Raw genomic sequence first — 27653 nt, 5'->3', positions numbered from 1 at the left:
GGGTGCAACGCTGGCACCCTTGAGCATTTCCACAAACTCACTAACGATTTCCCTTCCTCTTTTTATTAAAAAATCGTGACTTCAGGGAAATTATCTGTAACTTCTACAGTATTAACGTAGAATAACGGTCAGACCTTGTTATGCTTCTATTGGAACACTCTTTCCAACTATGTTAATCACTTGGGCTGCAACGAACAGGAAAGGAAAATAAAATGGGAAATTCTGGAAAATTCCCTCCCAAAGCATCTTTCAGCTCTTAATATTCAAGAGCCGTACCTCGAATCTCCATCCGAAAGAAATATTTTTATATTTTCATGAACTTTCGACACTAGCAAACATATTAGGAAGGGCTGGCACCCTTGGAACATTTCCCACAAAACTCACAATTTCCTATCATTTGTATTTTACCAAAAAATTATTGACTTCTGGGAAATTATCTGTAACTTCTTACAGTAATTAACGTAGAATAACGGTTCAGACCTTGTCATGCTTCTATTGGAACACTCTTTCCAAACTATGTTAATCACTTGGGCTAAGACGAACAGGAAAGGGAAATAAAATGGAAATTCCGGAAAATTCCCTCCCAAAGCGTCTTTCAGCCCTTAAAGTACAAAAGGGATGGGGTGTATCTCCTTCTGAAAGAAATATTTTTATATTTTCATGAACTTTCTACATTTGAAAATAACCGTACACCCGTGAACTGTAACCGTGCGATACACTTGAATAATTAAAATTTAAAAGGAATTTACATTTATAGAATTGATATGTAGCACAGTAGATTGTACAGTCACGAACATTAATAAATGGAGGTTGGAGCCATAAGAAATAATGGCTTCAGCCTCCATTTATTAAGGTTCGTGACTGTACAATTATCTTCCTCATATAATTTGGGCAGTAGGATATATTTAGTACTTGTATTCGCTTTTGTTTTTAACATTTTAAGTTCAATTTACGATTTCTGGTAAAAGTTCATGGATTTTAATGTTTAAATTTCCTTTTATCTTTTTATCGTTATTAATTCTAACGTTCCTTCATGTATTAATTCAATCTTTTTATATATCTACAGGTAGCAGCCATCACATAAACATAACAGTTTTTACTGAACATGTGGGTGAGTTTACAACTGACTAGTGAAAAGTGAATAAACTGTTACTGTTTTATATGTGTTAACATGTTTCAAAGTAGTGTTTCATAGTGCACTTTTTAAACATGGCGGAAGAAAAGAAGTGCATTTTCACCTGTCAGAAAAACACAAGAGCGGCTTATAACTGGAGGACCAGCTCGAGTTCGATCAATTATGTTGGCAAGTAGTCTTACACGTGAAGGACGGTTTATTTCTCTTGAGGAAAATGTGCCAGTATACTTTCATAAGGACTGTGCATCAACATATACTTCGCAGTGGTATATCAAGAGAGCCAAAGAGCAGTCTACTTCAACCTCCTCTGAACCACAGGTAAAACGGATTAGAAGATCAGACCCAAAAACTTTCAATTTTTGTACTGACTGTCTATTCTGTGGAGAGATCTGTTCCGATCCTGATCCAAAAAAATCCAAGTTGATGGCGCAGATATCACCTTCTTAGAACGGTCGATCGTCCAGGACAACCGACTATTCAAGAAGCCATCCTCAAAATATGTTATGTTAGAAATGACGAATTATCCGAAGCTGTTCGAGTGCTTGTAAATGGAGCTGTTGGTGATCTACATGCGGCAGCCGCTCGCTACCACAAAGACTGTTACAATCAATTCTTGCACAGTAAGTCAGCTAAAATTTGTTCACTGAAACGCAGCATAAATAAAGGAAGTGACGGAGATGGAATCAACGCAGTCACGGCAGCTTTAAAAGAGGACACCTCTCGTATTTGGAACTCCATCGAAGTTTACCATCTTTATCAACAGAACGGTGGATCAAGTAGAACTGATCGTCTTGCAATTATAAGAAATGTTTAGGAAAGAATAGGTAAAGACCTTCTAGTATTGTCCTCTCCTGGTGTATCCAGCATTCTTGCCTTTAAAAATCAAGCTGTTCTTGCCATGAATATTACCGAAGATGATGATGATGATGGAGAAACAATAAAAGAACTAAGTACAAAGATAATGAATGAAGTGAAGAAGCCTACTGATAGATTGAAAAGTTACGAAACTACCCTCTCTGAAGACAATATCAAAAATAATGTTAGTGAAACTTTACTTTCCCTATTAGAGATGCTTGGAATTCCTGAGCTATCTGCAATACTCATTGGAAATATCGTAACTGCAGCATTGACAAAGCAGCCAACTACTCTCCAGATTGCTCTTGCTATGCTCCTGAACAGCAAACGTCTCATTGACGAATTCTGTAAGTTTGGAATCACTTGTAGTTACAGTGAGACCCTAAGATTTAAAGCGTCAGCTGCAGCAAAAGCCAGCAAAGCACCAACTTTGCAAGGACTTAATCCCTCAACAGACGGATTTGTGCAAGCTGTTGGTGACAACTTCGACACGTCCATTTCATCTCAAAATGCCTACGTCAAACTCACAGTATGGCTCTGCTGATAATTCAAGTGAAGAAATCAGGGAGCTGCAACAGTAACAAAATTTGTGGCATCACAAAGGAAGAAATGAAGGAACGTGTGACTAGTAGAGTGCCTGTACACCGGTACACAGGGCCAAATAGCCACCAATTCCCCAACATTTCTCAGTGAAAAAAAAGTGCCAACTCTAGCATTACTTGCATCTCAAGTTTATTCAGTGTACAGAGCACAGAGAATAGATCTAGAGTTTTTAAAGTCGATCATTAGGAGTCCTGAAGTCACTCCTGAATATGGGGGCTATAATACAAGAAAATCAACAGCCATTAAACAAGTGTTAAAAGGAGTTAGCTTGAAAAAATTGGGGTCTCAGGAAGAGATAACCAGTGATATAGAACAAGAAGCAACTGGCTTTGTAGCTGCGTGCTATGGTGTAGCAAGTGTGAAGTCTACGATAGAAGTTCGTATTAACGTTTGGAAGAAAAAACTGCATCTGCTCACACAAGAGCCCCGCTACTTTGCTCTCTTCCACCCACGTCGGAAGCTTTTAAACTAAATGTAAAGCGCGCACATCTACAAATGCTAATTTGGCTGAGTGCAGACAGGGCAGACCCACCAAATGTTGATCCAAATTGTTATGGATGGACACGTGATGAAACAACCAAATCGTTAAGGCCAGTTATGCTTCCTCCAAATGTTGAGCCAGCTCCTGCCGATGTACTTCACCTCATCAAATGTTCCTGTTCGTCAGAAAAACCTTGTTCAACAAGATGTAGTTGCGTAGGTAAACTACCTTGTACAATGTTCTGTAAATGCTTTGATGGTATATGCTACAACAAACTAAACACGTACTCACATAACGACGCTGACGAGAGTGAAGAAAGTGGTGAGGAATAATATTACAAATAAACATGACATACTTAAGTCATTATGTAAGTTTATCTTGAATAACCATTTTTTACAGATAAGTATGGCTTTTAGAATACCACTAGAACATTCATTTTCTAGGGGTGCGAAACCTCTCGAATTACAGGTGCTACATTTTAATCAAAATGATAAAATCGAAGAAAGTTATAAGAATATTTATTTTTCTAAACATACAATTTATTAATACACTTTACTGATAATAGAAAATTTTGGAACAGTCTAAATACATTACATTCAACTTTAATAAAAATGTCTCGAAATTGCAAATGTTTCCCTAAGGGCCGATATCGTTGGAAGGAATGTTCGAACAGAAGCAGAAAGGGATGAAGCTCTTTGTTAATTTATATACAAGTTCAAGGTACATTTCCCGAAATGAATTATTTTTAATATAGATGATGGGAAATCATGAGTTTAATGGGAAATGGTCAAGGTGGCAACCTTTCTAATATTGTTTACTAGTGTAGAAAGTTCATGAAAACATAAAAATATTTCTCTCGGAAGGTGATACACCCCATCCCTTTTGTACTTTAAGAGCTGAAAGATGCTTTGGGAGGGAATTTTCCGGAATTTCCCATTTTATTTCTCTTTCTTGTTCATTGCAGCCCCAAGTGATTAACATAGTTGGAAAGACTGTTCCAATAGAAGCATGACAAGGTCTGAACCGTTATTCTACGTTAATTACTGTAGAAGCTACAGATAATTTCCCAGAAGTCAATAATTTTATGGTAAAATACAAATGATGGGAAATTGTGAGTTTTGTGGGAAATGTTCAAGGGTGCCAGGGCGATACCCTTCCTAACATTGTTTGCTAGTGTCGAAAGTTCATGAAAATATAAAAATATTTTCTTTCCGGATGGAGATTCGAGGTACGGCTCTTGGATATTAAGAGCTGAAAGATGCTTTGGGAGGGAATTTTCCAGAATATCCCATTTTATTTCCCTTTCCTGTTCGTTGCAGCCCCAAGAGATTAACATGGTTGGAAAGACTGTTTCATTAGAAGCAGAACAAGGTTTGAATTTTTATTCTACGTTAACTACTGTAGAAGTGACATATAATTTTCCCGAAGTCAACGATTTTTTTTAATAAAAAGGGGACGGGGAAATCGTTAGAGAGTTTTGTGGGAAATGCTCAAGGGTGCCAGCGTTGCACCCGGCAGTTTTGGATTCAGCACATCAAAATCTATAAGAAAACATTAAAAAACCTTGGTCACCCCAAAATGCAAGGTTCTCTTGCTCTGCCACCAAACTAGCTAGGCTGGGGAAATGTTTCTCTCTGACATACATAGTTTAAAAGGTCAGCACCAAGTGTATTGTGCCTTTGTGCAATGAGGAGAACCTAGAAGCCTTTCGTAGTTGCCATTAAAAAGAAAACTGTTGTTTAATGTTAAAAGTAAATATCTTTCTTGGTCTAAGAAGAAACTTTAAATAACAGACAAATTAACAAAACCTTTAGTTTCTCAAAACTCACCACTCTCGACGAATCGAAAGATTTCAATTTAAAAAAAAAAAAAACTGACAGGCAAAAACCAAAAACCGTCGAGTTTGCATGAAAAATGGACCTACAATTGTAGTTCTAATAGCTTTAGGAGGACACTAAACTTTCTTTAGATAACCTTCGAAAATGGTAGGAAACCACTTCTAAGATCTAAAATCACAACTGTAGGAAACAGTTATATCTTTGTGTTTAAAAGCTTGACTACTTTTTCTCTTATTTAATTTTTCGTTAATCCATCAATTTCTAATTGGTAATAATAATTGTCTTTCATCGTAACCATTGTAAGCGGCAAATAGAGTGTCATTTTTCTCCTGAAATCTTCAAAATTATACAGATTTACACTAGACAGATTCGAATTTTATTTAACGAGTTCAAGAAACAATTCCTCATTTTCATTCTATGTCACGTCTTGTCTTTTGTTGGAGTTTCTTTCTCTCGTAAAATTCGATATTCCATACATACGGATTACGTGCACCAGAATGTTTTACAAAAGTCAAGAAAGTACAAATCAGTCTAATTAAGAATGTTTCAATTGGTACTCTTTCCTGCATATGTTACTAATTTTATGAACTAGAAATGAGTGCGGGTCATATAATCATTTAATGCAACTGATATCTAGGCATTTCACTTAGACTACGTTTTTAGTGTTTGTTTACATCAACTGAATCACGTAAGATGAAGCAAATAGAGAAGCAGATATCCAGTTTTACTCAGAAATGTATATTATGTAATACTACACATCTAAGTCCTTTCGTGCGTTTGTAACTGAAAGACACATAAGTACTCTTGGGTCTTGACCATCAAATAGTTCAAACTTCCAGTAAGAGATGGCGCGCATGTCTATCCTAATGGATACTGTTAATTTAATGATCTTTCTCAATATTAGTCTGTTACTGAATGAATAAAATGGCAATTATGTTTACTGAATCTTATTACTTGTGTTAAATATATCATGTACGTTTCCTATTTTGGTCATTTCAGTTGGTAGAAATTAAAATGATCTGGTACATACTAATTTATAAGCTTTACTGACTTTAAGACTGATGCTCATGAATCTACAAAAGAATATTTAAAAATGTTTCCACCGCACCTGTAGTAGAAGTTTTCAAAGCTTAATGTCTAGAAAGATAAATTACTGGTATGTGGTCAGTGATGATTTCAGGGGGTCATCCGGGAGAGAATTTCCCTCTGGAGCTTGATATTTCCCTCTGCTCTTATCTCTGATTGTGCTCAATACGGATTATTAGTATTTTAACAGTACTCATTCTCTGTATATTGATATTCTCGGAAAATCACTGCAAGCAGTGTTATAGTATAGAAAACGATAGTGTCGATGAAAACTCAAAATGTAAAAGAAATTTTTAAGAATTGCAATGAATTTCACAAATGGATAGTGGGCATCTACAAAGTCTGACGTTCATTACAGCTGAAATACTTCTATATAAGGCGTCATCGTCGTTAATAGCTATTTGCTGGCAAATATTTTGCTGTAAGTTTTAAATTTTACCGTCTTTAGCAGGTATAAATCGACAGTACTTGCTATGAATCCTACGGAAATGTTTCAGAACTTTCATTAAATTGATTTTTAGTTTTCAGCACTGCGCTGAGTCGGAGTAAAAGTGCACATTAAATAGATGAATTGAGCTTTTATATAGTAAATCGAATGAGGACGACCAAGAGAAAGTACCATCCAACCACCATACTATGATTATTCATATCAAATAAATAGTAGCAAAAGCGACTGTAAATTGTTCGTCTTTTCTCATAATACTTCTTTATACTTTTCTAAACATTAATAAAATAGAAAGATAATACAAAAGAAAATATTAATAATTTAGAAACTAAGACCTCTAGATTTACAATATCTGTATATAATGTATGGGTATTGTGTCCGAAGGGAGGTTCTAAGTTATTTGTCTATGAGAACTTAGACCATTACAGGGTATGCTAGACAGCAGCTTTACTCAGTGCTTCGCAGTATATGAAATACTGAAAATTATAATGTTCCAAGGAATATTTTTAAAGGAAATAGAATTAGGAATACTACACATACCGTACTCACTGCGTAAAGATGATCATATCCAGATATTTTTTTTTTCAGATATTGTGTGTTAATTAACATGCATAATATGATGACAATTTTCCAGTATAACTTCGAAACAAAAACTATTTTGATTAAATGTGATGCGTGCTTTCTTTTGGGGCTTCCCGATATCTCCATTACTTGGGGTTGAAATGTCAAAGGTAGTGGGGTGAAAGAGGATAAATTCGCCGCTGTCTGGGAAGTTTTATTGCATACTTAATATAATGTTGATGTTTAATTTTCGTTGGAAATAATATTCGAATTTCATGCAACGTGGAATATTTCGTTTAATGTTTGCTAATCATCCCCACGTGGCAAGAATGAATAAAGTATGTATAGAAAGATTTTTAAATATAAACTTAAAAAAAATTTCCAATTTTTATAAATAATGTGTGTGTAATTGTTAGAAGTATGTGCGTCATCGTTCAAAGAACGAAAACAGAGTAGATACAATCTTCTAGTTAACAGTGTAGAACGTATATAGTACACAAAGGAACAATCGATTCCAGCAACATAAAGGCTGCCAATTATTACTGGCAACGAATGACATCGCTTTTAGTGCCATAAAAATTACCTTTGAACAATTTTCTCAATCTATACATTGGAATTTACCTTGAAGTATGCCATTTTCTTAAAGTTAATGTCGTCTATAGAATAATGTTATCTCCAGTGGTGGCTTTCAAGGGAAGTCACATATGTAAAAATCAAACATTTATCGCTTAAAACTAAGGAAAGAAAACTTTAATTTTTATTGATGTGACTTCCATCCAGAGCCGCCACTGTATGTCGCATCTTTGCACGAATTGTATCTGTGGTTTTCTTTGAATTCTCCTGTTTCCTTCCACAATCTCATTCCTCCAATTCTTCTGTAATCATTCACCTGCCTCAATCATCAGTCTTATCCTCAAAGGCATAATCCTGGGACGTTACTCTGAAAGATTTCATTTGTTTGCATCTTTGCACAATATCATCATCTTCGGTATTATGTCATTATTGGCAGGTCACTTGCTGGAATTGAGAAGCTTCCATGCTCCACGCTCTTCCGCTAACTTCGTCTTCACGCACGATTTCTCTGTTTTGATATCGTCCATTAATTGTAGTCTCCTTCACATTTTCCCTCACTTTCCTGCCACCATACCATATAGCACAACCGCCACAATACAATTTCTTCTTACGCAATGTCTCAACGAGTTTCTCTTCCTCTTCTTAATGATATCTATAATTGTTCTTTTTTCCCTCACCATTTCTAAGACCCTCTCATTAGTTTTCCGCTCGACCCAGCGAATTCTTTCCTCCATTCTTCTCCACACCCACATTTCGAAAGCTTCCAGTCGTTTTTCATCGTTTCTGCGTTTCATAGTTTTTCATCGTTTTCGTCCATGTTTCTGACCCATACAAAACAATAATCCACACGAAGCATTTTATAAGTCTGTTTCTCAACTCTTTCTTCAAGGTCTCACAAAATAATACTTTCTTTCTCCTAAAGGCTTTTGTCATTTCTATCCTTGCTTTATTTCACGATCACACTTCATATCATCACTAATGATACTTCCCACTATCGAAAACTAGTCACCTGTTCTATTTTCCTACTACTATTTCTATATTTGACAACAATTGCTTAGTTCCAATCACCATGGGTTTTGTGTTCCCAAATTTATTTTCATTCCATATTCTTCACAGCCCTTTCTCAAGTTTTCTAACATCTTATTGATTTTCTCTTCAGATTTTGCAACTAGCGCAGTATCATGTACACAATAATAGGCTATAATTAAACGAAAATTAAAGTTTGAGTTTACAATAATTTCAAGCTATATTCCTTACACTATGCTATATTGCTAGTGACACATTAAAGAGCTTAATGAGAGTATTTTTCCGTATCCGTTTCACTTCACTAAGTAGCCTGGTTCTTGTACTGTATCAATTTTTAGATTTACAAAGAAATTCCTTTTACTAAAGAGGCCTCATCCCGGCGAAATTAAAATACCGCTAATTTTACAGTAATTATGTAATATCTTCAAATAGATAAAAGATAATTGAAACGTGGAACAAGAGCGCCCTAGACAATATTATTTTGCGTGAGGTACCGTTATCACAAGTCACCTAGTGGCTTTCCGTTTTCAGCCGTTTAGAAACGCGAAAATAAATACTGATTTTCAAAATGGCTCGAAATCGAAAGCAGCAAAGTGAGTAGTGGTATCATATAGTTACTGTAAAATTAGCGGTATTTTAATTTCGCCGGGATGAGGCCTCTTAAGTATCTCAAACTATGCATTATCTTTTACACCTATTCATATCACTTCGTTCATGAAATGTATTGGTTGGTATATGTCTCATCTTTAGACATATTATTATTATTATTATTATTATTATTATTATTATTATTATTATTATTATTATTATTATTATTATTATTATTATTATTATTATTATTACTCGTTAAACTCTAGTACTCATAATGTTGCAGAATTAAACATAGCAACGTATTTGTTTATGTCTTATGATTTTTGTTTGGGATTGAAACTAATCAGAGCATAGAGAGTGAATTCAAATAATTTTGAAATGGGAAACGTGTTAAGCACATTAAACTTTCGAGAATATCACTCGATTTTGATGCAATATACAGTAGTTTAAATTTTCTAGGGCATGCAATCGTACTTGGGGTGGTGATTCGCTAAATACAAACTGATGAAATACTCTCCTACTTTTTAAATTATATTTCGTTGAAATTTACAACTTAATTATTTTACTTGTTAGACACAATTTACCCCCTTTTACTCTAATTTGAACATCTTGAAACAAAGAAAAACCATGTTTTATTATGTATTTTCGAGAAATTATTAATTTCCAATTTTTTTTTTCCTTCGAATGTTCTCAACCGAGTCTGTCATTTCGAATTGATATCAGACTGAATTATGAATTTACTTATTGGCTGAGGTTCTAATCCCTCCAAAGTGATGGAATAAGTTAATCCCCCCATTTCGAATAAAAAAAAAATTCCGGTGAATTTCATAAGCTTTTTCTTCGATTTTATTAAACCTGGCGCATGTATTGTTTAAGATTTAAAGACTTACTTTATTATAGGCAAGGCATAGACAAGGCATCCAATTTACGCCATGTTGAAAAAAAAATGCTCTCAAATATATTTATTTAATTAACTGATTTTCATTGAAATAGCTCACATGCTTTGTTAGATGATTTTCAGTGGCATCTGCCGCTTCAATTTGAAATGGACCACGGTGGCTAAGTGGTAGAACGTTCACCTCTAGTGCATGGAGTCCTTGGTTCAATCCCATTTCACGCCAAATGAACTTTGTGGTGGACACTCGCCATGTGCGTGGGTTTTCTTGGGGTTTCCCGTTTTCTCCCACCAAGCACGTAGCCAGGATTTCGTAATAGGGGGGGCCATGATATGAAATACTGTGGTCATCACACCAGGGGCTCGTCATTCTAAACTATTTTACTTTCAACATATATTGGTTCGTTTAGCCAGAATTTCGTAATGGGGGAGTGACATGAAATACTGTGGTTATGACACTAGGAGCTCGATCAATCTAAACTATTTTACTGGCAACATATATTAGTTTGTTAGGACAATAAAATGAGGATATGTTAGTAAAAAATTAAAAACAAGCTGAAGAAATTCACGTAAAAAACGAAGAAAAAGTATTGAAAAAGATTTTGCGATATTTACGTTCCTTCCTTTGTTCATTCAAATATAACAATTTTCTTTTAATTATGACCTCAACCATGCCCTATTATAAAGAGTGCTTATCCACTATTATAAAAAGTACATATTCAGTAATGTCTGGTAAAATATTTTACAATATGTGCGTTCCTTTCTCTGTTGAATCAAATGTTAACAGAACTTTATTTCCCCATAACAGTTTTGTTTTCAACATTCCGTCAGCTACTGTCTACTCTAAATGACAGGTTGAATGAACAGTAGGAAACTTTCTGAAATAACATGTTTGATACTGCAGAGAAGCGATGACGAAATATTATGATAAATGTCCATACTGTTACAGAACGGCACTATGCTTTCGAAACTTAATTTCGCTGACTAGAAGAAATTCTCAGAATTTCGTAACTTCTCAAGAAATTTCAAATTGCCTGACATTTCTAGGATATCCTGCTCATTCGCCAGCATGTATTACAAGTAATAGAAATCTTCTCATAAGAAAGAGTGACCAAAAGCTTGCTGTAGCTTCTTATTTTTAACGCTCATTCTTCTTTTTCTAGTTTCTTTTTGTTCCATTCTTCCGATTTTTTTTACTTTTGGTTTCGAATGGGGATCCTGACCCCCTGGACTCCCCTTGGCTACGTGCCTGCCTCCCACTTCATTTCTTATCATCACCGCTTCCATTACCTTAGCCGGCATAATTGTGGGACGTAATACTTAAATATTTCATTTCATTTCGAATTTGAAATCAGTAAAAAGGAAAGTGGAGGAATTCACTTTTAAAAATGCATTATTAACTATACATTTGCAAGAAATTATCAGATTTACATAAGACATGGCGCTTTCTTTGGCGTTTCACAACGTATATTGTTTAGGGTTGATATCAATCAAGAACAACTTTGTCAGTCCACCTTCAACTTGAGTAAATACCTATTTCAGGATAACTTTCGTTTTAACAAAACATCATGAAAATAACACAAATTACCCTTAAAGATTAAAAATTACTCTTATTGGTTGGTGATGAAAATTTTCAAAAGTAAGGTGTTGGAAACTTCGAATCTAAATAAAATGTTTCACTTGCTTGTGCATTTCAGGGCCCCACTGTATACTTTAAATAAATTATAGTTCTTGGTTACTGTAAGATATTTCCGAATTATAAAAAATGAGTGACAAATACGAATTCATTACATTAATGGGTTAAGTATGATGTATTTCCGATAGTACTTACGACATAACTTGTTTCCGGTGGGTTCGAAATAAATGTATTTTTAAATACTATATATGAAATTACGATGGTTGTGTTTTGCGTTGACCTATAAACACACTTCTTGTATTTTATTTTTGTTATTAAAGATTGTGAACGTTTAAACACATAATAAACAACAAACATGGTATTTTCGAAGGACAACTTGCAATTGACAGGTAACAACAGTAATAGCGGAATTAAAAAAACTACGAATGAAACATCTTTGTCAGAAAGTAAGATACAATCCATGTATCTACCATGAGAATATCAGGGAAAGAACTTCAGTTTGAATAACTGGCTCCGGGATTTGATCTAAGGACTTCCTGATGGTAAATCTAAATCACACTACGACGACTCCACGCTAGCTTTGTCCGAAGTATGTGCCTCCAACATATAACAAACGCCTTGGTCATTCTTTAAGAGAAAATGCAGCATTCAGAGAAAACCAGCCATAGGAGTACTGTATGGCTTTACCTAGGTAGTCAAGATGAAAAAAAAAAAAAAAAAAAAAAAGCTTGAAAACCTTATTACAGGCTATTCCATTCAAGAGTGGGGAAAATAATTAATATTTCGTCTCAATATACTATTGTGCAGGCTTGCTTTATTTCCGGTTATAATGTTTTTTTAATATTGATTGTAAATCGATTCTTGGGAACTTTAAAAACCTTTATGCTAAATTGTTGGAAAAAATATATTGTAAACTTATTTTTATTTCTAAACTCGTTTCTTTTCTCTTACTTGCAGTGCCACGGTGGCAGTGGCGGAAAAGTGTGGCTTGGGCGAGGAGAAGGTGACGCACTTGGGAGCTGATAGCGCGGTAAAAAGTCCCACTAGTCAAGTCGTTTCTAGTCACGAAGAGGTAAGAAATCTTTTGTCTTTTATTACGTATTTTGAAGTACATGCAGGCAATTTTTGAAATTATTAGCTTAATGCATCAGAATGCAACAGGCATTTTCCATTAATTAGATAAAGGCATTTTGCTCAGATAACGAGTTTGAATTTGAGCTTTTAAAAACCATTCTAATAATATTTTTACAATTCTTCTCCTATTATTCGAATTTTATAGCACTTAGACAGTTAGTCATCGACTTACGCCCACCCGCACGTACGACTGGTTTCAAAGGTTAGCTTCGATAGTTCTCAATAAATAATAATAATAATAATAATGATAATAATAATAAATAATATAAAAGTAATAACGATAATAAGATAATAACAATAACATATATATTACTAATATAGAAAAGCTAGTGTTACTAAGATTATAGAATAGAAACAGCAGTCTAAATCGTCGGCAGGGGATTCATCTAAATATTGTATTCTGTAGAGTATAGTAGGCCGACTTGTAACCGACCAGTCGTAATCTAAGTCGGTCGTAAGTCCACGACTAACGCTCTGTTGAGTGTGCGAAATTTAATTGGCACTAACAAATAAGATTAATACGACGCTTCACTATTGTATCCTGAGTATTGTCTAATTGTATTTTTACATTGTCAAAGTACTTACCACCAACCACGATAATGAGTTGCATAGAATTTCGAGCACAAAAAGACAAAGCGCGCCAGTACAAACTGAAGTTTCGATATTCACCATTTGATTGTACTTCATTCTCTGTAAAGCTCTTTGTTTGTTTAATTACAGTCAGTTGTTGATATAGCCGAGCAAGCGTAGGCTAGTGGTTACTGTTCTTTCTTCGCAAAGATGTTCCGTGTTTGAGTTCGGTAGTCGGTCATCTTGTTATTTCCAGGAATTTTCTTCAGTTCGAGACATTCATTCTACGATGAATGCCTCAATGATACTTAATATATGCCCATCTCGGATTCTCTTTAGTTCCTTTCCCATCGCTATTGCTAAGTGTTAGATTGAGTCCAGTGTTAACTTAGCCTCGTAGGTTGTATCTAGAACTTCGTTAAATAAATAAACATGAAATTGTTTTCTCAGACAAATGCGGAAAGTAGATAATTTGAGTTTTGGAAGGAAAGGGCATAAGAGTGTCCATTGATTTAACTTGAAACGTTTACGAAAAAGAAGGAGTTTTATAGACAAAGTTCTCGTATCTTGTGAGTGTATTGATTTGGTAAATACGTTTCTGAACAAATTGTATACTATATCTATTGTGTACAGGCTAAAGGAGGTTGAAGTTAAATAAGTGGGGTTATTCATGAAACTAGGTAGCCTCAATACTTCTCTCGGACGCAACTGTTTAGAAAAAAAATTCTTGTAAAATACCAAGATAAATTTCATGAAATAGCCAATACTCATATTAACCAATAAACATGAATCAGAGAAATAACGAAATTCTAAGGAGAGTTGGACAGAAGTGTTGTCTTTTCCCACATTATACAACCTCTATTTAAAAGAAATGCATATATTGTCTATTTTTGGCCACTGAAGGAAGTCAAAGGGCATCAAGCTGATACATGCCGCTTTGCCCAGTGTGTTTTTATGTTGTTTTTTTTTCATACGAGAAATCCAACTGAAAAATTAATAATGTTATTTCTTCTTGCTTTTTAGTGACTTCTGTTGCTCTCCTTTAAATAATTTAGTTGGTTGGATCTTTTCAACAGCGAAACTATATGAGACATCAACCTACAGTTTAAGGTGGAACCCGAACAACTGTAACACCGTATGCGTCGGTTTTCTCGGGGCTCTTCCGTTTCCTCCCACTTTCTTCATTCCACCATTTTATTCATTTCTCATAATCATCGTCTCCTTTAGTCTAGCTGGCATAATCGTGGGACGTAAATCTTTCAGAACAACCGTAATGCGTTCTAATTTTCACACCTCGCTCATTGGGAACCGAACTCAGGTTCCCGTGCACCAAAGTTGCGCCCGCTAATAATTGAACCAGTGGGAAAATAAGTTGCTCTTCGTTGATAACCTGTTTTAAATTATTCTCCTGTATTCTCACTGGATAGTTAATTTTGATAATCTTATTTTTGCCCATTAGTGGATTGTTCTTGTGCTTTTATAAAATGTTAGAGCCAGTTTTGACTAAGTAATATATTTTTTAAATTTTCACTCCAGTAAAGTACCCTTAGTTTGGAAGTAGAAAAAAATCTTTTTTTAAAAAAAGTATTGTCTCCTATAATAATCGCTCGAACGTGAATATTGAGTTCGTCCTTACTATCCGAACGCCTCATGTTCTCTTATGCGACCGGAAGTACGTCAAATATTTTACCTCAGATTGACATAATACACTCTGTTACGTACACATACAGTGACACTACACACATTATTGTAGAATAGGAAAAATATTTAAATATCATAAAACGAAATGAAGCATTGAAATGAATAACTTTCTTATAAAATTATGTACACAAAGAAAGTTTTATTAGAATTCAGTTTGACATGGGCCTATGGTATTTCTGCTTCTGATAGATTCTTTTAGCATGTATATTGATATGATATCTCGTGTAATTTAATATGTTACTGGAGTATTATATGTTTTAAAATATCGGAGCGATTTCTATTACTCCATTAGGAAAAAGTATGTTAGCTGACAATCATGACATTATCATACTTCGACTTTTGCGTACTGCATCTGCATAAGATTCGTTTACACTAATTCCACTTCCAACGGGTAATGTGACAGATGTGTTTTTCTCCAAATGTCTTCCAATGTTACGATCACACACCGCAACAGAAAAGGCAGGTTCAGCGGTTGTTTCTTATATATGGAACTCTAGGAAACAATTCCTATATTTTTAAACAGAGAAAAAATGTATTCTGTGAGAAGGTATTTAGTCGTTATATTTTTCTAAGATCAACTTTTCTTTCGCGAATAAATGCACTACAATGTGCCGTCATATATAAACAGGTTTTAAATTGATTCCGTAGAACTGTAGCGCACTGCTAGTATGTTCATATAAATTTACATGTTAAAACCTGAATCCTATTATGTGGAGATTGTGGACTACATTGGAATAAACGGTATGTGTGTGTGTTCTCGAAATTCTTTGTTTCATTCAACTTTATTAATTCATCAGCTACCATATTTCAAAATAATTGATTTATCTTTCTTTTTGTTTTGCTGAAAGATATGCTTGTGAATTAAGATTCCTGGAAACTAATCCAGCATTTACCAGGCTGAATTGACAAAATCTTGAAATGTACAGATTAGTCCAGATATGTAAAATGCAGTATCTCGAGTGGGTCAAGAGCTATCTTGTGGATAAGCGGTTAGTGTATTCTCTGTCAAGAAAGTTTATGCATGTTTTCCGCGGGATAGTATCTTGCCCCTTGCTGCTATGAAAATAAAATACTACACATTGCCCCATCATTTCGCCAGTAGCTTCCTATTTGCTGATCAGTTAAAACTGTATTCCTGGGCATCGTAACAAAAATGTATTTGCTTTCTCCTGCATTCTACGAAAAACAAAGAGTGAACGCAATAAAAACGAAAAAACGAAAAAAAATACAATGCGATGTAAAGTGCTTGTATTCTTTCGACAAATCACTCAATGTAGCGCTTTCCTTGCAAGCAGGTCTTAATTGTGTAATCGGTAACACCGTGGGCTCAAGTTCACGGGGTCCTCAGATCGATTCCCCCTGAAGACGTACTTTTTATTTTCTTCACAATAATAGAAGTTTCTTTAAACTATCCAGTCATTCGAAATAAGGAAATTGTGTATTAATACACTTCACTTTTGTATTCACATTATCGCGAAGAAATATGATCATTTTCTTGCAGTTCAAACCATAGATAATAAGTTAGCGAATAATGTTTTTCGGTCTGTTTATAAACAATGTCCAGTATGTTGTCGTCGGCAGAGCTCTACACTGTAAGAAATGTCGCAAGTTTCTGAGGTAAAAAGTGTCCAATTATTATTATTATTATTATTATTACAAGATTGACAAAAGAAGGAAAGAAAAAGACACATAGTCGAACTTATTGAAAGGAACAGAAGATATATACTTTGTCAGATTGTTTCTGGCTTACACATCAATGTAATAATATTACATTTATGGATTGAGAGATAGAATTATTATTTTATGAGAACAAGAAATGGAGTATAAATATGTGTTAGCTGGTAGCATTAATGAATTTTGTTTCGTTCTTCTTCTAGATAGGTTGAGTTGATTTTGAGTTTAACGTCCTTTTCAGCAGCAAGGCTATATGGGATGGAACCTACTGATTAACGTGGAATCCGAAGCACATGAGTCTCTGCCGCGAATTGAACCCAGGTCTTTTGCTAGATAGGAAGGTGAGGTGACACCTTGAATAGAATCCTTGTGACTAGAGTTGAAAATTCGATCACTATTTGTAATTTGTGTTATTCCTTTAATGCTTTATCAACGTTGCATATAGTGTTGAAGCTAATAATAATTTGTTAGCAAAATCACGTGTAAATTTGAAGACCGAGTTAGTTGTGTAAATTCGCACACAGGTCTAGGTAACGAAGCCAGAGTAATGTCCGTATGTCTCTTGAACAAAGAAATAGTTTCTCTGCCCTGGGCACCCTCCCTCGTCGAGTATTAAATATCAAGGTGGTCTGAAGAACTTCTAGTCCATGGATGGATTCCCGCGCACGCAGAACCATTTTTATTTCTTCAGCACAAGTAGAAAAGGAAAAAATAAGAATCGAGACGCATGAAGTTGAAAGCTAACAAGTAAGACCGAACCAAAAGTATGGGTCATTACGTGATTTGTTTAAAGAAACAATAAAATGGAGGAAAGTTGTTTTATCTGTGTCTAGGAATGAAGTATAAATAAAAGAATTCCAGAATTCTTCTACACTTCTGTCCTGAATTTCTGTCGCATGTCTTTCAAATTTACAAAAATAGAAATAACTCTTTCTTATGATAGAAAATGTTAAATGTCTTCATAGAAATATACAGAAAAAGGAAGCCACATATTATATATATATATATATATATATATATATATATATATATATATATATATATATATATATATAATATGTAAAAAAATTAAGGAATAAAGAAGTTATAATTAATAAAAGAAATCTCCGAAACTCATCGCTAAATTCTAAGTTCCATTTTCCTAAGCGTGGCAAATGCGCGGCGAAATTTGCAGAGAGAGAGAATTTTATGGTTAGAAATACAACGTAAATCTTTCATAATGTTAGTTGCTATACATATTGCACAGCTCTAATAATGATATACATTAAACATTTTATACGTAAACAAACAAACAAAAGAAAATAAGCCACAAAATTTGCAAAGTGATCAGGCACTTTGTGGCAGTGATTTTCTAATATGCATTTACTAAGAGAATAAACCTTAACATACCTTAGTAGAGTAGACGGTTAGCGCACGCTCCTTTAGTATTTTGCTTTTATCCACGATCACCAGTTCGAATCCCATACCCTACGCTGCCTTTTTACTTTTTAAAACTTTATTCTGGCAATTTCGTAAACAGCAATGTTTTGTTCCAATAATGTTCCTTAGTATTATCGTCTTCATTCTAGTTTATTTGAATATTTCCAAATAATCCAGAATTACATCCTTTAAATAAAGTATTACAATTACCAAGAATTTTGTAAAAAGAGGAAACTTCATTTTTAATCATTATCCTAACCGGAAGGGGAAACTTATAAATATTTGAAACGGTAATTGACATATGACTAAACTTTAATGAAACATTTCTAAAATGAAACATTTACTCCGAATAGTCTCTGCAACTAATTTGTAGAAAAGGGACAGAAATAATGAACATAAACTATTGGATGCCAAAAGTGTAGTAGCGATAGTTCTAAACCCAAGTAGAATATTCACTCTTTGCTTCATGACAATAATAAACGTTTTACAAAAATAATTATCTTTTGGCTGTATCGTAAATATTTTAGTAAATAAATAAATAAAATACATATGTATAATTTAATCACCGTGACTCGATAGCTGATTCCGAGGGTGAAGACTACATACTACATACTATTACAAAGCTAGGGGCCGCAGTGGCCCAGTGGATGCCGGTGGGTGTAGCTGAGCAGCCTGAAATGTTAAGACTGTAGTGTTGTCATCGGCTCGGCTCAAGACTCAGTCACCACAGAGCCGAACCGAGAAGTGAGCTGAGCCCACACCTCACCCTACCGAGCCGGCTCGAGTCCTCGGCAAAGTTGGACCAAACCGAGCCGAGCCAATGGCTCACCCCAACGGAGCAGCCTCGAGCTGATGGCTCACCTGAGCCGATCCAATGGTTTATTCCAACCATGCCGCTCGAGCCAATGGCTCACCTGAGCCGAGCCGAACCGAGACGATGGCTCCTCGGAACAACCGGCTCGAGCCGATGGCTCACTTAAGCTGAGCCGAACCGAGCCGGTTCGAGCTGTTCGCTCAGTTGAACCGAGCCGAGCCGATTGACATAATTATTAGACTGACGATCGTGAGGTTTTCGAGTCCCTCTGTAGTAGGAAGGGAAGAATTTTAATTATCCTCGATGTTTCTGAATTCATGTCCCTGTCGATCTTAGAAGTCCTGAAATGTGATTGAAATAGAGAATAAGACAGGTAGTTAAAAAATATAGAGCGGTCACCTCTGGTGCATAGTCCCTGGTTCGATCCCAGCTCGCGCCAAGTGAAATTTGTGGTGGACACAGCGTGTGTGGGGGTTTCTCGGGGTTCTCCTGTTTTCCCCCACTTTCTTTATTCCACCATTTCATTGATTTCTCATAACCACCGCCTCCTTTACCCTACTCGGCATAACTATGGGACGTAAAACTTAGATTGCTTGTTATTTTTGTTGTTATAGATAAATGACTGTAATAAAGTACTGAAAATAATTGTGAATAGAATTTTTTATCCTCAGATAAAATATTAGCTTTCAACCCTTCTCGTTGGTCTATCGAGTTGGTGTATGCGGTTCCGGGTTCTATTCCCACCAGAACACACAAAATAGTTAAATTTTTATTTACTCTTATTAATTGTCTCATTTTTAATCTGAAGAGCATACACGTGAAACATTAAACTAAATAATTCCGTTTCAATATTGTCCAGTGATTTCATGGTCTCAATCATCAATTGTTGCGATCGTACTATATATATAAGGGGGTACGGGGGGTAACTTTAACATTTTAAATGGAACACCTTCGGTTACATCTGGCAACACTGTGTGGTTCCCAGTGTACTTCAATCGTTGCTTCCTAGTTAAAAAATGTATGCATGGACAAGGCTTCATTTTGGTATAACCATTATTCTCTTATACCAAAATGAAGCCTTGTCCATGCATACATTCGTGTATCACTTCAAGTTCAAAAGTTCTACTATCCCAAACTCCGGGTTGCATTGTATATTGGACACTCTGTATTTCTTTTCCGACATCTGTCATCTTTTCCTTGCAATCAGCTTTCGGATCTCCGGAAACGCAGCCTATATTGTACTGCTTGTGATTTGTAGAAAAGAGTTTGTCTCGGTACCTGGATCTTGCTGCAAACTTGTTGCTTTTCATAAATAAAATAAGCTGTTCATACTTTAAAATATATTTATTTTCTCGGAGTGAACCGAGAGCCGCAGAAAAAATAGTCTAGAGTAGGGTGACCAAATCGTCAACTAGAAAAAACGGGACACCTTTTATTTCTGGATAGGTTGCTCCCCTAAGTATATTTTTTAGCCTCTCCATTCTCTCTCTCTCTCTCTCTCTCTCTCTCTCTCTCTCTCTCCCTTTGTATCTCTCACAAAAAGGTGCAAATTTACACTTTTTCTTTTTAAACATATTGAAAAGGTTGTGGAATTAATTAGATAAGAAGTAACTATCAGCAGCTAACAATACATGAAATATTTGAAAACATTACTAAAAATATATGAGCATTCAAATCTGTCACCCACAGGATTTATAATTACTGTCAGCATCTGATTCCAACTCCTTATATTTACATTTTCTTAATTTTAAACATTATTTCACTTACAACTAGTTTTCTTTTTTACTTTCACTTTTATAGTTCTGTACCTTTGTTTCCCTTTCGTAATGTGTTACACAGCGGTGCAAATCTGTCTTCAACATTGCGGTGGGGGGGGGGGGGATCGTTCCCACAATCTTCTTCTTTTTTTTTTTTAAGCGATGTTCAACAATGCTGTGGAGGATCAGGAGAGCAGTTGTCTTCAACATTGGGAGGCGGGCAAATTTGAGGCTTATTCTGGGGAACATCAATTTCATCTCACTTTCCTTTGTGGCAATCGGACACAAGTCGTCACATTTCTCAAATAATAATAATAATAATAATAATAATAATAATAATAATAATAATAATAATAATAATAATAATAATAATAATAATAATTCAAATCTAATTATTGGGGGTGACAGTCTCCTGCAGTCCTAAGATTGGAGGGGATATGTCCCCCTCATCCCCCCTGGTTTTGCACCAGTAGTGTTACATCCAGTGATGCTAATTTAGCCTATTTTTGGCTAAATCTAGCCTATTTGTAGAAGCATTTAGCCATAGAAATCTACGAAATTCTTATAGGCTTAAATATAGCTTATTTTATGCAACTCTTGTGCCATTTTTGGCTTTTTATTAGCCCTTAAATTAATTCTAAAAATACTTTTTCTTTGAAAATAAAGTGTATTTTTTAAACAATTATAATATTTATCATTTTATTTATTTATTATATATTTATCTTATTAATTGATATCTCGAGACAGATGGTGTTTTACTATGCAACAATTGTTTTTCATTCTTCTTCTCTCTCCCCACCCACAGATTTACAACAACTTAACCCTCCATGGTCACACTTATTTTTTTGTGACACGGGGGTCACACTGGGGTCCACAGGACCCCACCATCTTTTTATCTTACTTAATTTTTGAAATATATTTTTGCAATATTTATTTTTGTTTTTACTGTTCTGTGATACGTTCGATTTACCATAAGCAATAAACTTGCACTTACAAGTGATTTGGTTACTTTTATTACAGTTTTCATTAACAGTCAAAAGGAAAAATACGTTTTTTCACTTTATATAAAAAAAAGCTAAAACTCGCAACACTTTAGGAATTATTTGTAATAAAATATATGCATATTATATACCAATATAACAAACACGTGTTATACAAAATATCAAAGAAAAAACTTCCATACACTATCTTGCGAAGAACGGTAAAATTAACCTTTTCAGGACCGACAAGGATTTCAAAAAAATCAGACCTTTACGTTGGCGGCCCTAGTACCCCTTCTAATTGTCACAGAGATATGAACTATACCTCGTTGTAAAGCGTATGTAACACAGACTTCAATCAGCTAACATTTGTGCCACCCGTGCCAAACCCTTAGAAGAAGAAGAAGAAGAAGAAGATTTTTAAAAACGAGAATTTATTTGTTTTTGGAAATTTGTAAAAGGCTGGCAACACTGTCACTTGTCGTACGGAGGTAAAAGGCTGGCAACACTGTCACTTGTCGTACGGAGGGAAAACATTCACATGTACACAAAAAAGGGGGTTTAAAATCAACAATGTAGGTTATAGGTTAGCAGTTCAAAATCTAGCCATTTTTGTGTAAAAAGGCTTATTTCTGAAGGCCATCTAGCCTATTTTCTTCAGAGGCTGTTGGCAGCACTGTTAAATGTTAAAAAAAACTTCCGAAGAGAAGGAAGGAAAATACCTTGAACCTGAACCTGAAATCACGGAAACACTGTACTGTACTGGTGACAGCACCTCAACCTTCCACCGCCCGAAACAGAGAGTAAAAATAGTTTTTATGAGACTTCCAGCTCCTTGCACTGTCGTCTGCGAAGTGGGAGTCTTAGAGGAGGAGGCCTAGGAGGGAAAACAGTGCAGCCACCACATCCAATATCGCAAACGTTGTAATGACGTTGCTCAGTAATTAGACATATTCCAATATAATCACATAGCTTAGAAAATAATAATATAAATTAGGAAACTTTAGCAATTCGAAAGATTTTTCGTACGCAATGTATGTAAATACGGGACATTTTGGCGTCCCGGAAGAATTTTTCGGGACACCGGGAATGGCAGTGATAAAAGGGACAATCCCGTTTTTACAGGACAGTTGGTCACCCTAGTGTAGAGCCGCATGCGCATGAGAGCTTGACATGTTTGGATTAACCATATATCTAATTCAGTATTTTTAAAATAGTGATGAGCTTTAACATGAAGCATTATAATTTTTAAAGATATTTCCATTTGCCCATAAAATATGTTTTTGTTTTTTCCTTTATGCATGGAATAAATAAACTTTCAATTTAGATTGGTTGGCTGAAGCTTAGCGTTCCTTTTCAGGACCGGGGCTGTATGAGACATAGGTCTGCAGTTCAAGGTGAAATCCAAACCACCTTAATGCGTCGAAATTTTAATGCTCTCCAAGTGGAAGTCAAACCTGGAAACCAGTGCACTAAAGGCGCGTGCTCGCTAGCAACTAGGCCAGTGAATCACAAACTTATTAAAGAATTAAATCTTTACAATAATTCATAATAATTGTAAAACAATTTGTATAGTGTAAAATCTTAAAAGGGAGCAAGAGTAGTTTTTTGTATTGAAGTTTAGCATGCCTTGCAACATCGAATTGCTGGTGTAAGACGTGGACCTACTGCTTAACATGGGATTCGAGTCGCTGAGTTCCCACCTGAGATCGAAGCTGGGTTCATCAAGCCGAAAACAAGTATGCTAACTGCGAGGGGACTCCAGGAGCAGAAGTAGATACGATTAGCTTCGATTGAATGTGAGCCATAGATTCTTTTTATTGTACAGGGTCTGACAAAAAAAAAAAAGTGATGGTTTTCAAAAACAACTGGAGTGACAATTTCACATATATTTCCGAATTGAACTATAACATTTATTGTTGAACTAAAACATTAAACATATGGCTCTTGTTTTTTTCAAAATTAGGGGAAGGTCGTCTGGTATCGGACACCGTAGCTTTTTTCAGTTTGTCATTCTAAAAAATAGCTATATCAAATTACTTAATGCACAAAATGATACCTTGGTATCTTACACACAACGTGCTAAAGGTAAGTTGACAGGTAAAAACTAATAATATATATTTTTGTAAAAAATTAAAGGTAATACAAATTAGCATTCTTAAAAAGTGGAGGGTGGTATCGGACAAACATAAAACTATAGAGAATTGGTCTTTTGAGGTAATTTAATAACAGAACTAATTACAAATATTAGCTGTTTACTTACAAGAGTTCTTACACTCAAAATAGTTTTATTACGCTTTGAAACACAGCCTAAAATAAGAGTAAAAAATAGATCTTAAAATTCTTAGTCTCATCAATAGATGTTATTTTTTCTATTCTAACACAAATCACAATGATAAATCAGTCTGCCTTCAAAATTTTCACATTGTTCAAGTCATATTGGACCAAGTCTTTACAAATATTGCGCTATATCTAATCATCAAAAGACTCTTCGCAGATTATAATGTTTTTCAGCAAGTTTGTGAACTAGTTTTAAAAAATTCTGGTATTCTTATTGGCATTAGACTAGTTAACTATACAAAGCCTTTACATGATTGTATAGTATTCCTTCTTGGTCACGTTCTACTAAATGTGCCTTTGTTATACGAGCAGCGAGGCTTAGCTGTTACCTCTTTCCCTTCCGACAGTTTTCGACACGATTTCCTAATGTACTCTAAGGAAAACCATATCTAGCACTGGCCGCACGTGCGTTTTTGGAAATAACTTTGTCCATGACCAACTTTATACTTTCTTCATCGCAATTGCCACGTATTTTCCCCATGGTTTTCTGAAAAAGCCAGAAACCATTAAAAAACGTCAAGTTTACTTACCAGTGTTTTGTCCGATACCACCCGATTCTCTTTTGTCCGATACCAGCCGAAAGACTTGTAACTTATGAATGGCTATCTACCGGCTTGTAACAACACGAAGGCAACTATACGCCTAAATTATAATATATATACACCCTAATAAATACTATGATTGCAATAATATATCAATACATTTACTTTGTGACAAGTTGCAGGCACACAAATCTATCTCCGTGCACCTGATTACTCGCAAAAATACAAAAACTTTGAAGCACGAGATACACCGTTCATCGAACAAATCCACTATGGTGTGGGCTTGGCTAGTTCATTTTGATCAACTCACTGTATGCTTGATATGTGCCGCCTTAAGCAGGAAATAACGAAAACTGCTTTTGTCCGATACCACCCGCTGTCCGATACCAGACGACTTTCCCCTATATTTTTTCAAATTATTTTCGGTTTCCCTAAAGGTATCTTCTTTGCATCTTAAGCGATTTGCCAACATTTCCAAACCCATAACACTATGCTATCGGGGCTGGGTAAACCGTGATTCTGACACATGCTCAATGTTCTACTAACCAACGTGCCATGGTTACTGCAATATCATGGCAAACTTGCAATGTTACTGTCAACCTGCGCAGAATTGATCTAAAAAGGAGGAGGAAAGAAAGAAAACGGGAAACAATGCTTCAATATTGTAACAGTCGTGACTATGGCTTTCAGACATGAGAAAACATCTGAAAAATATAATTTTTAAAAGGAAGGTGCGGTATGTTTCATAACTAACTGCTATAAGCAAAATGTTTCGAGTTACATTCAATTCGGAACTAAAAGATCATATGTGGGACAATGAGTCTAAAATTTTAATATAAAACTGTCAGGCTTTTCTACCAGAGCCTGTATATCTCGATTTATGCTTTTCTTTTTTCTTAAGGTAGAATAATAGTTCAATGGCTCAGTGGTAGAGCGTTCAGCCTGGTGCTTGAGATACTTGGTTCGATCCTAGCTCGCGCCAAGTGAGCTTTGTGGTGGACGAACATCTTATGCATGGGTTTTCTCAGGTTCTCCCGTTTCCTCCCACTTTCTTCATTCCACCATTAATTTATTTCTCATAATCACAGTCTCCTTTAGCCTGGCCGACATAAACGTGAGATTTAAATCTTAAAGATTTCATTTCGTATTATTTGTTCAATTTAAACGAGAGATATGTTAATGGAACTATCCCGATGTAAGATTCATGGGCATATTAAAGTTGTAATTTATTATATTAATAATTGAATATAATAATCAATTACTAATATAATAAATTAGAGAAAGATAGTAGTAGTGGTAATTTCAAGGTAATTCTGCAACTCAGCTCCTGCCGCATCCAATAGAAGCACTCACACATTAAGAAAGATTTAAAAAAAAAAAGTCAGTGAGGCGGTAAACGCTTTTGTAGATTACTGTGTATTTATGTAATATGAATGAACTGTTGTAACTAGGGCCTATATCCGTTGCTTTATATATCGGAGCACTCGAGCGTGTATTTTATGGTTATGTGTCGATCTTCATTTAGCGCGTCCATTTTGTTGACTTCAAACCGTGCCAATTTGCTTTCTATAGGTTTCATACTATTTATGACTCGTCTTCTGTGACTTTAATCCTGGAAAACATTCATCTAATTTTATGCCAATTTTATTTCGCATACGTTATATACTTTCCGTTCTGCCCCCATCCTTACCAGCTTTTTCTCCCCTTCCAATGCCCGATCCTTTTCTTCTTCGACTTGGAGCTTGTATAAATAGTGGACAGAGAGGACAGCTGAGAGGTCATATTTTTGAATTTATTGGATTGCTAGAAGCCTGCATTTTCATATACAGTAGTTGGATATTCATGCGCATTTGGCTTTTTGCTCTACATAACGCAACTTGTACTGTATCCGCAGCTGTGTTTGTTGGTATGCCATTTTTTTTTCTAGTGGAATGCGGAGTTTAAGTTACTAGAGCATCATTGTATATTACAGAATGAGAATCTGCCCAAAGGAAACGAAGATGGTTGGAGTCAAATTCATATTGATTTGAATGGGAGTGATGGCAGCTGCGCAGGAAGTCAGGTGAGAATTCCAGATACATACTACTTTTGGATTATATTGAACACTTATAAAGCATATTTTTGGCTACAATTTTTATTTTTCAAAAGATTTGCATATTGCGGCAAGAATGTGATACTGACTACGGCTGGCTAATTTAGTAGTTTGTTGTTTCTCCTTAGGTGTAGAGAATATAAGATATTTGGGTTGAATTGTTATTCGATAATTAAATCTTCAAATAATTTTCGCAGGTTTTGTTGAAATCACAGTCTAACATTCCCTTTTTCTATCTTTACAAGCACACAAGTAAATTTACAAGTACATTGTGCGTTGCTGTTAGGAGTATTATATCACCATTAAGAGGAGACAAGTAATGGATAAAATCTCTACTTAACTGTTTTTTTACGCATACAACAAATAAATAAACTTAACTACGCTTTTTACATTTATAGTAAATAAATAACTTAATTGTGTATTTTTAATACAATAAATAAATAAACATTGCATTTTTACATATACAACAAGTAAATAAACTTATATAATAAACTAACAGAATACCCGTTCTTCGCACGGGGAGAATAGTTTCATTTTGGACATAGAGCTGAATTTTGATTTAAACGACATCGGAAGTGTCATCTCAGCGAGCCCGAAAACTATGGATTCAATACTAATATCGGTCATTTTCGATCATTTTTATATATCTTCCCTTATTAAAGCTGCGGGGCTCAATTTGGATTTAAACGGCATCGCAAGTGACACTGTTCATCTCAGCAACCCCGAGAACTATAGATTCGAGTCTAATATAGTCATTTTCGATCATTTTTAGATATCTCCTCCTCTCCCCAAAGTTACACCGTCAAAGTGAAATGGTAGAAAACATCCCAGGCCCGAACCTTATCAATTTTGAAAATTTGATCGAGATCGGTCGGATGGTTCAAGAGTTACGAACTCACATAGTC

General features: G+C 35.2%; 1 protein-coding gene across 10 annotated transcripts in view; it reads left to right on the top strand.

Moving 5' to 3' along the window:
• The window catches only part of LOC145681100 (uncharacterized), a 1004875-nt gene that overhangs the window by 350732 nt on the left and 626490 nt on the right, over positions 1-27653 (top strand). For 8 of the 10 annotated variants that reach the window (XM_081752499.1, XM_081752503.1, XM_081752502.1 and 5 more), the window contains 2 exons: positions 12683-12797; positions 26584-26718. In XM_081752499.1, the coding sequence (XP_081608625.1) occupies positions 12683-12797; positions 26584-26718 (250 nt within the window). The remainder of the gene's footprint in view (positions 1-12682; positions 12798-26583; positions 26719-27653) is intronic. The other 2 variants (XM_081752501.1, XM_081752504.1) reach the window with 2 other exon arrangements.

This window comes from Thermobia domestica, chromosome 3 (genome assembly GCF_964235325.1).
Source record: "Thermobia domestica chromosome 3, izTheDome1.hap1.1, whole genome shotgun sequence".
NCBI lineage: Eukaryota > Metazoa > Arthropoda > Insecta > Zygentoma > Lepismatidae > Thermobia > Thermobia domestica.
The sequence above is the reverse complement of the archived record's forward strand: the minus strand, read 5'-3'. Positions and strand labels throughout refer to the sequence as shown.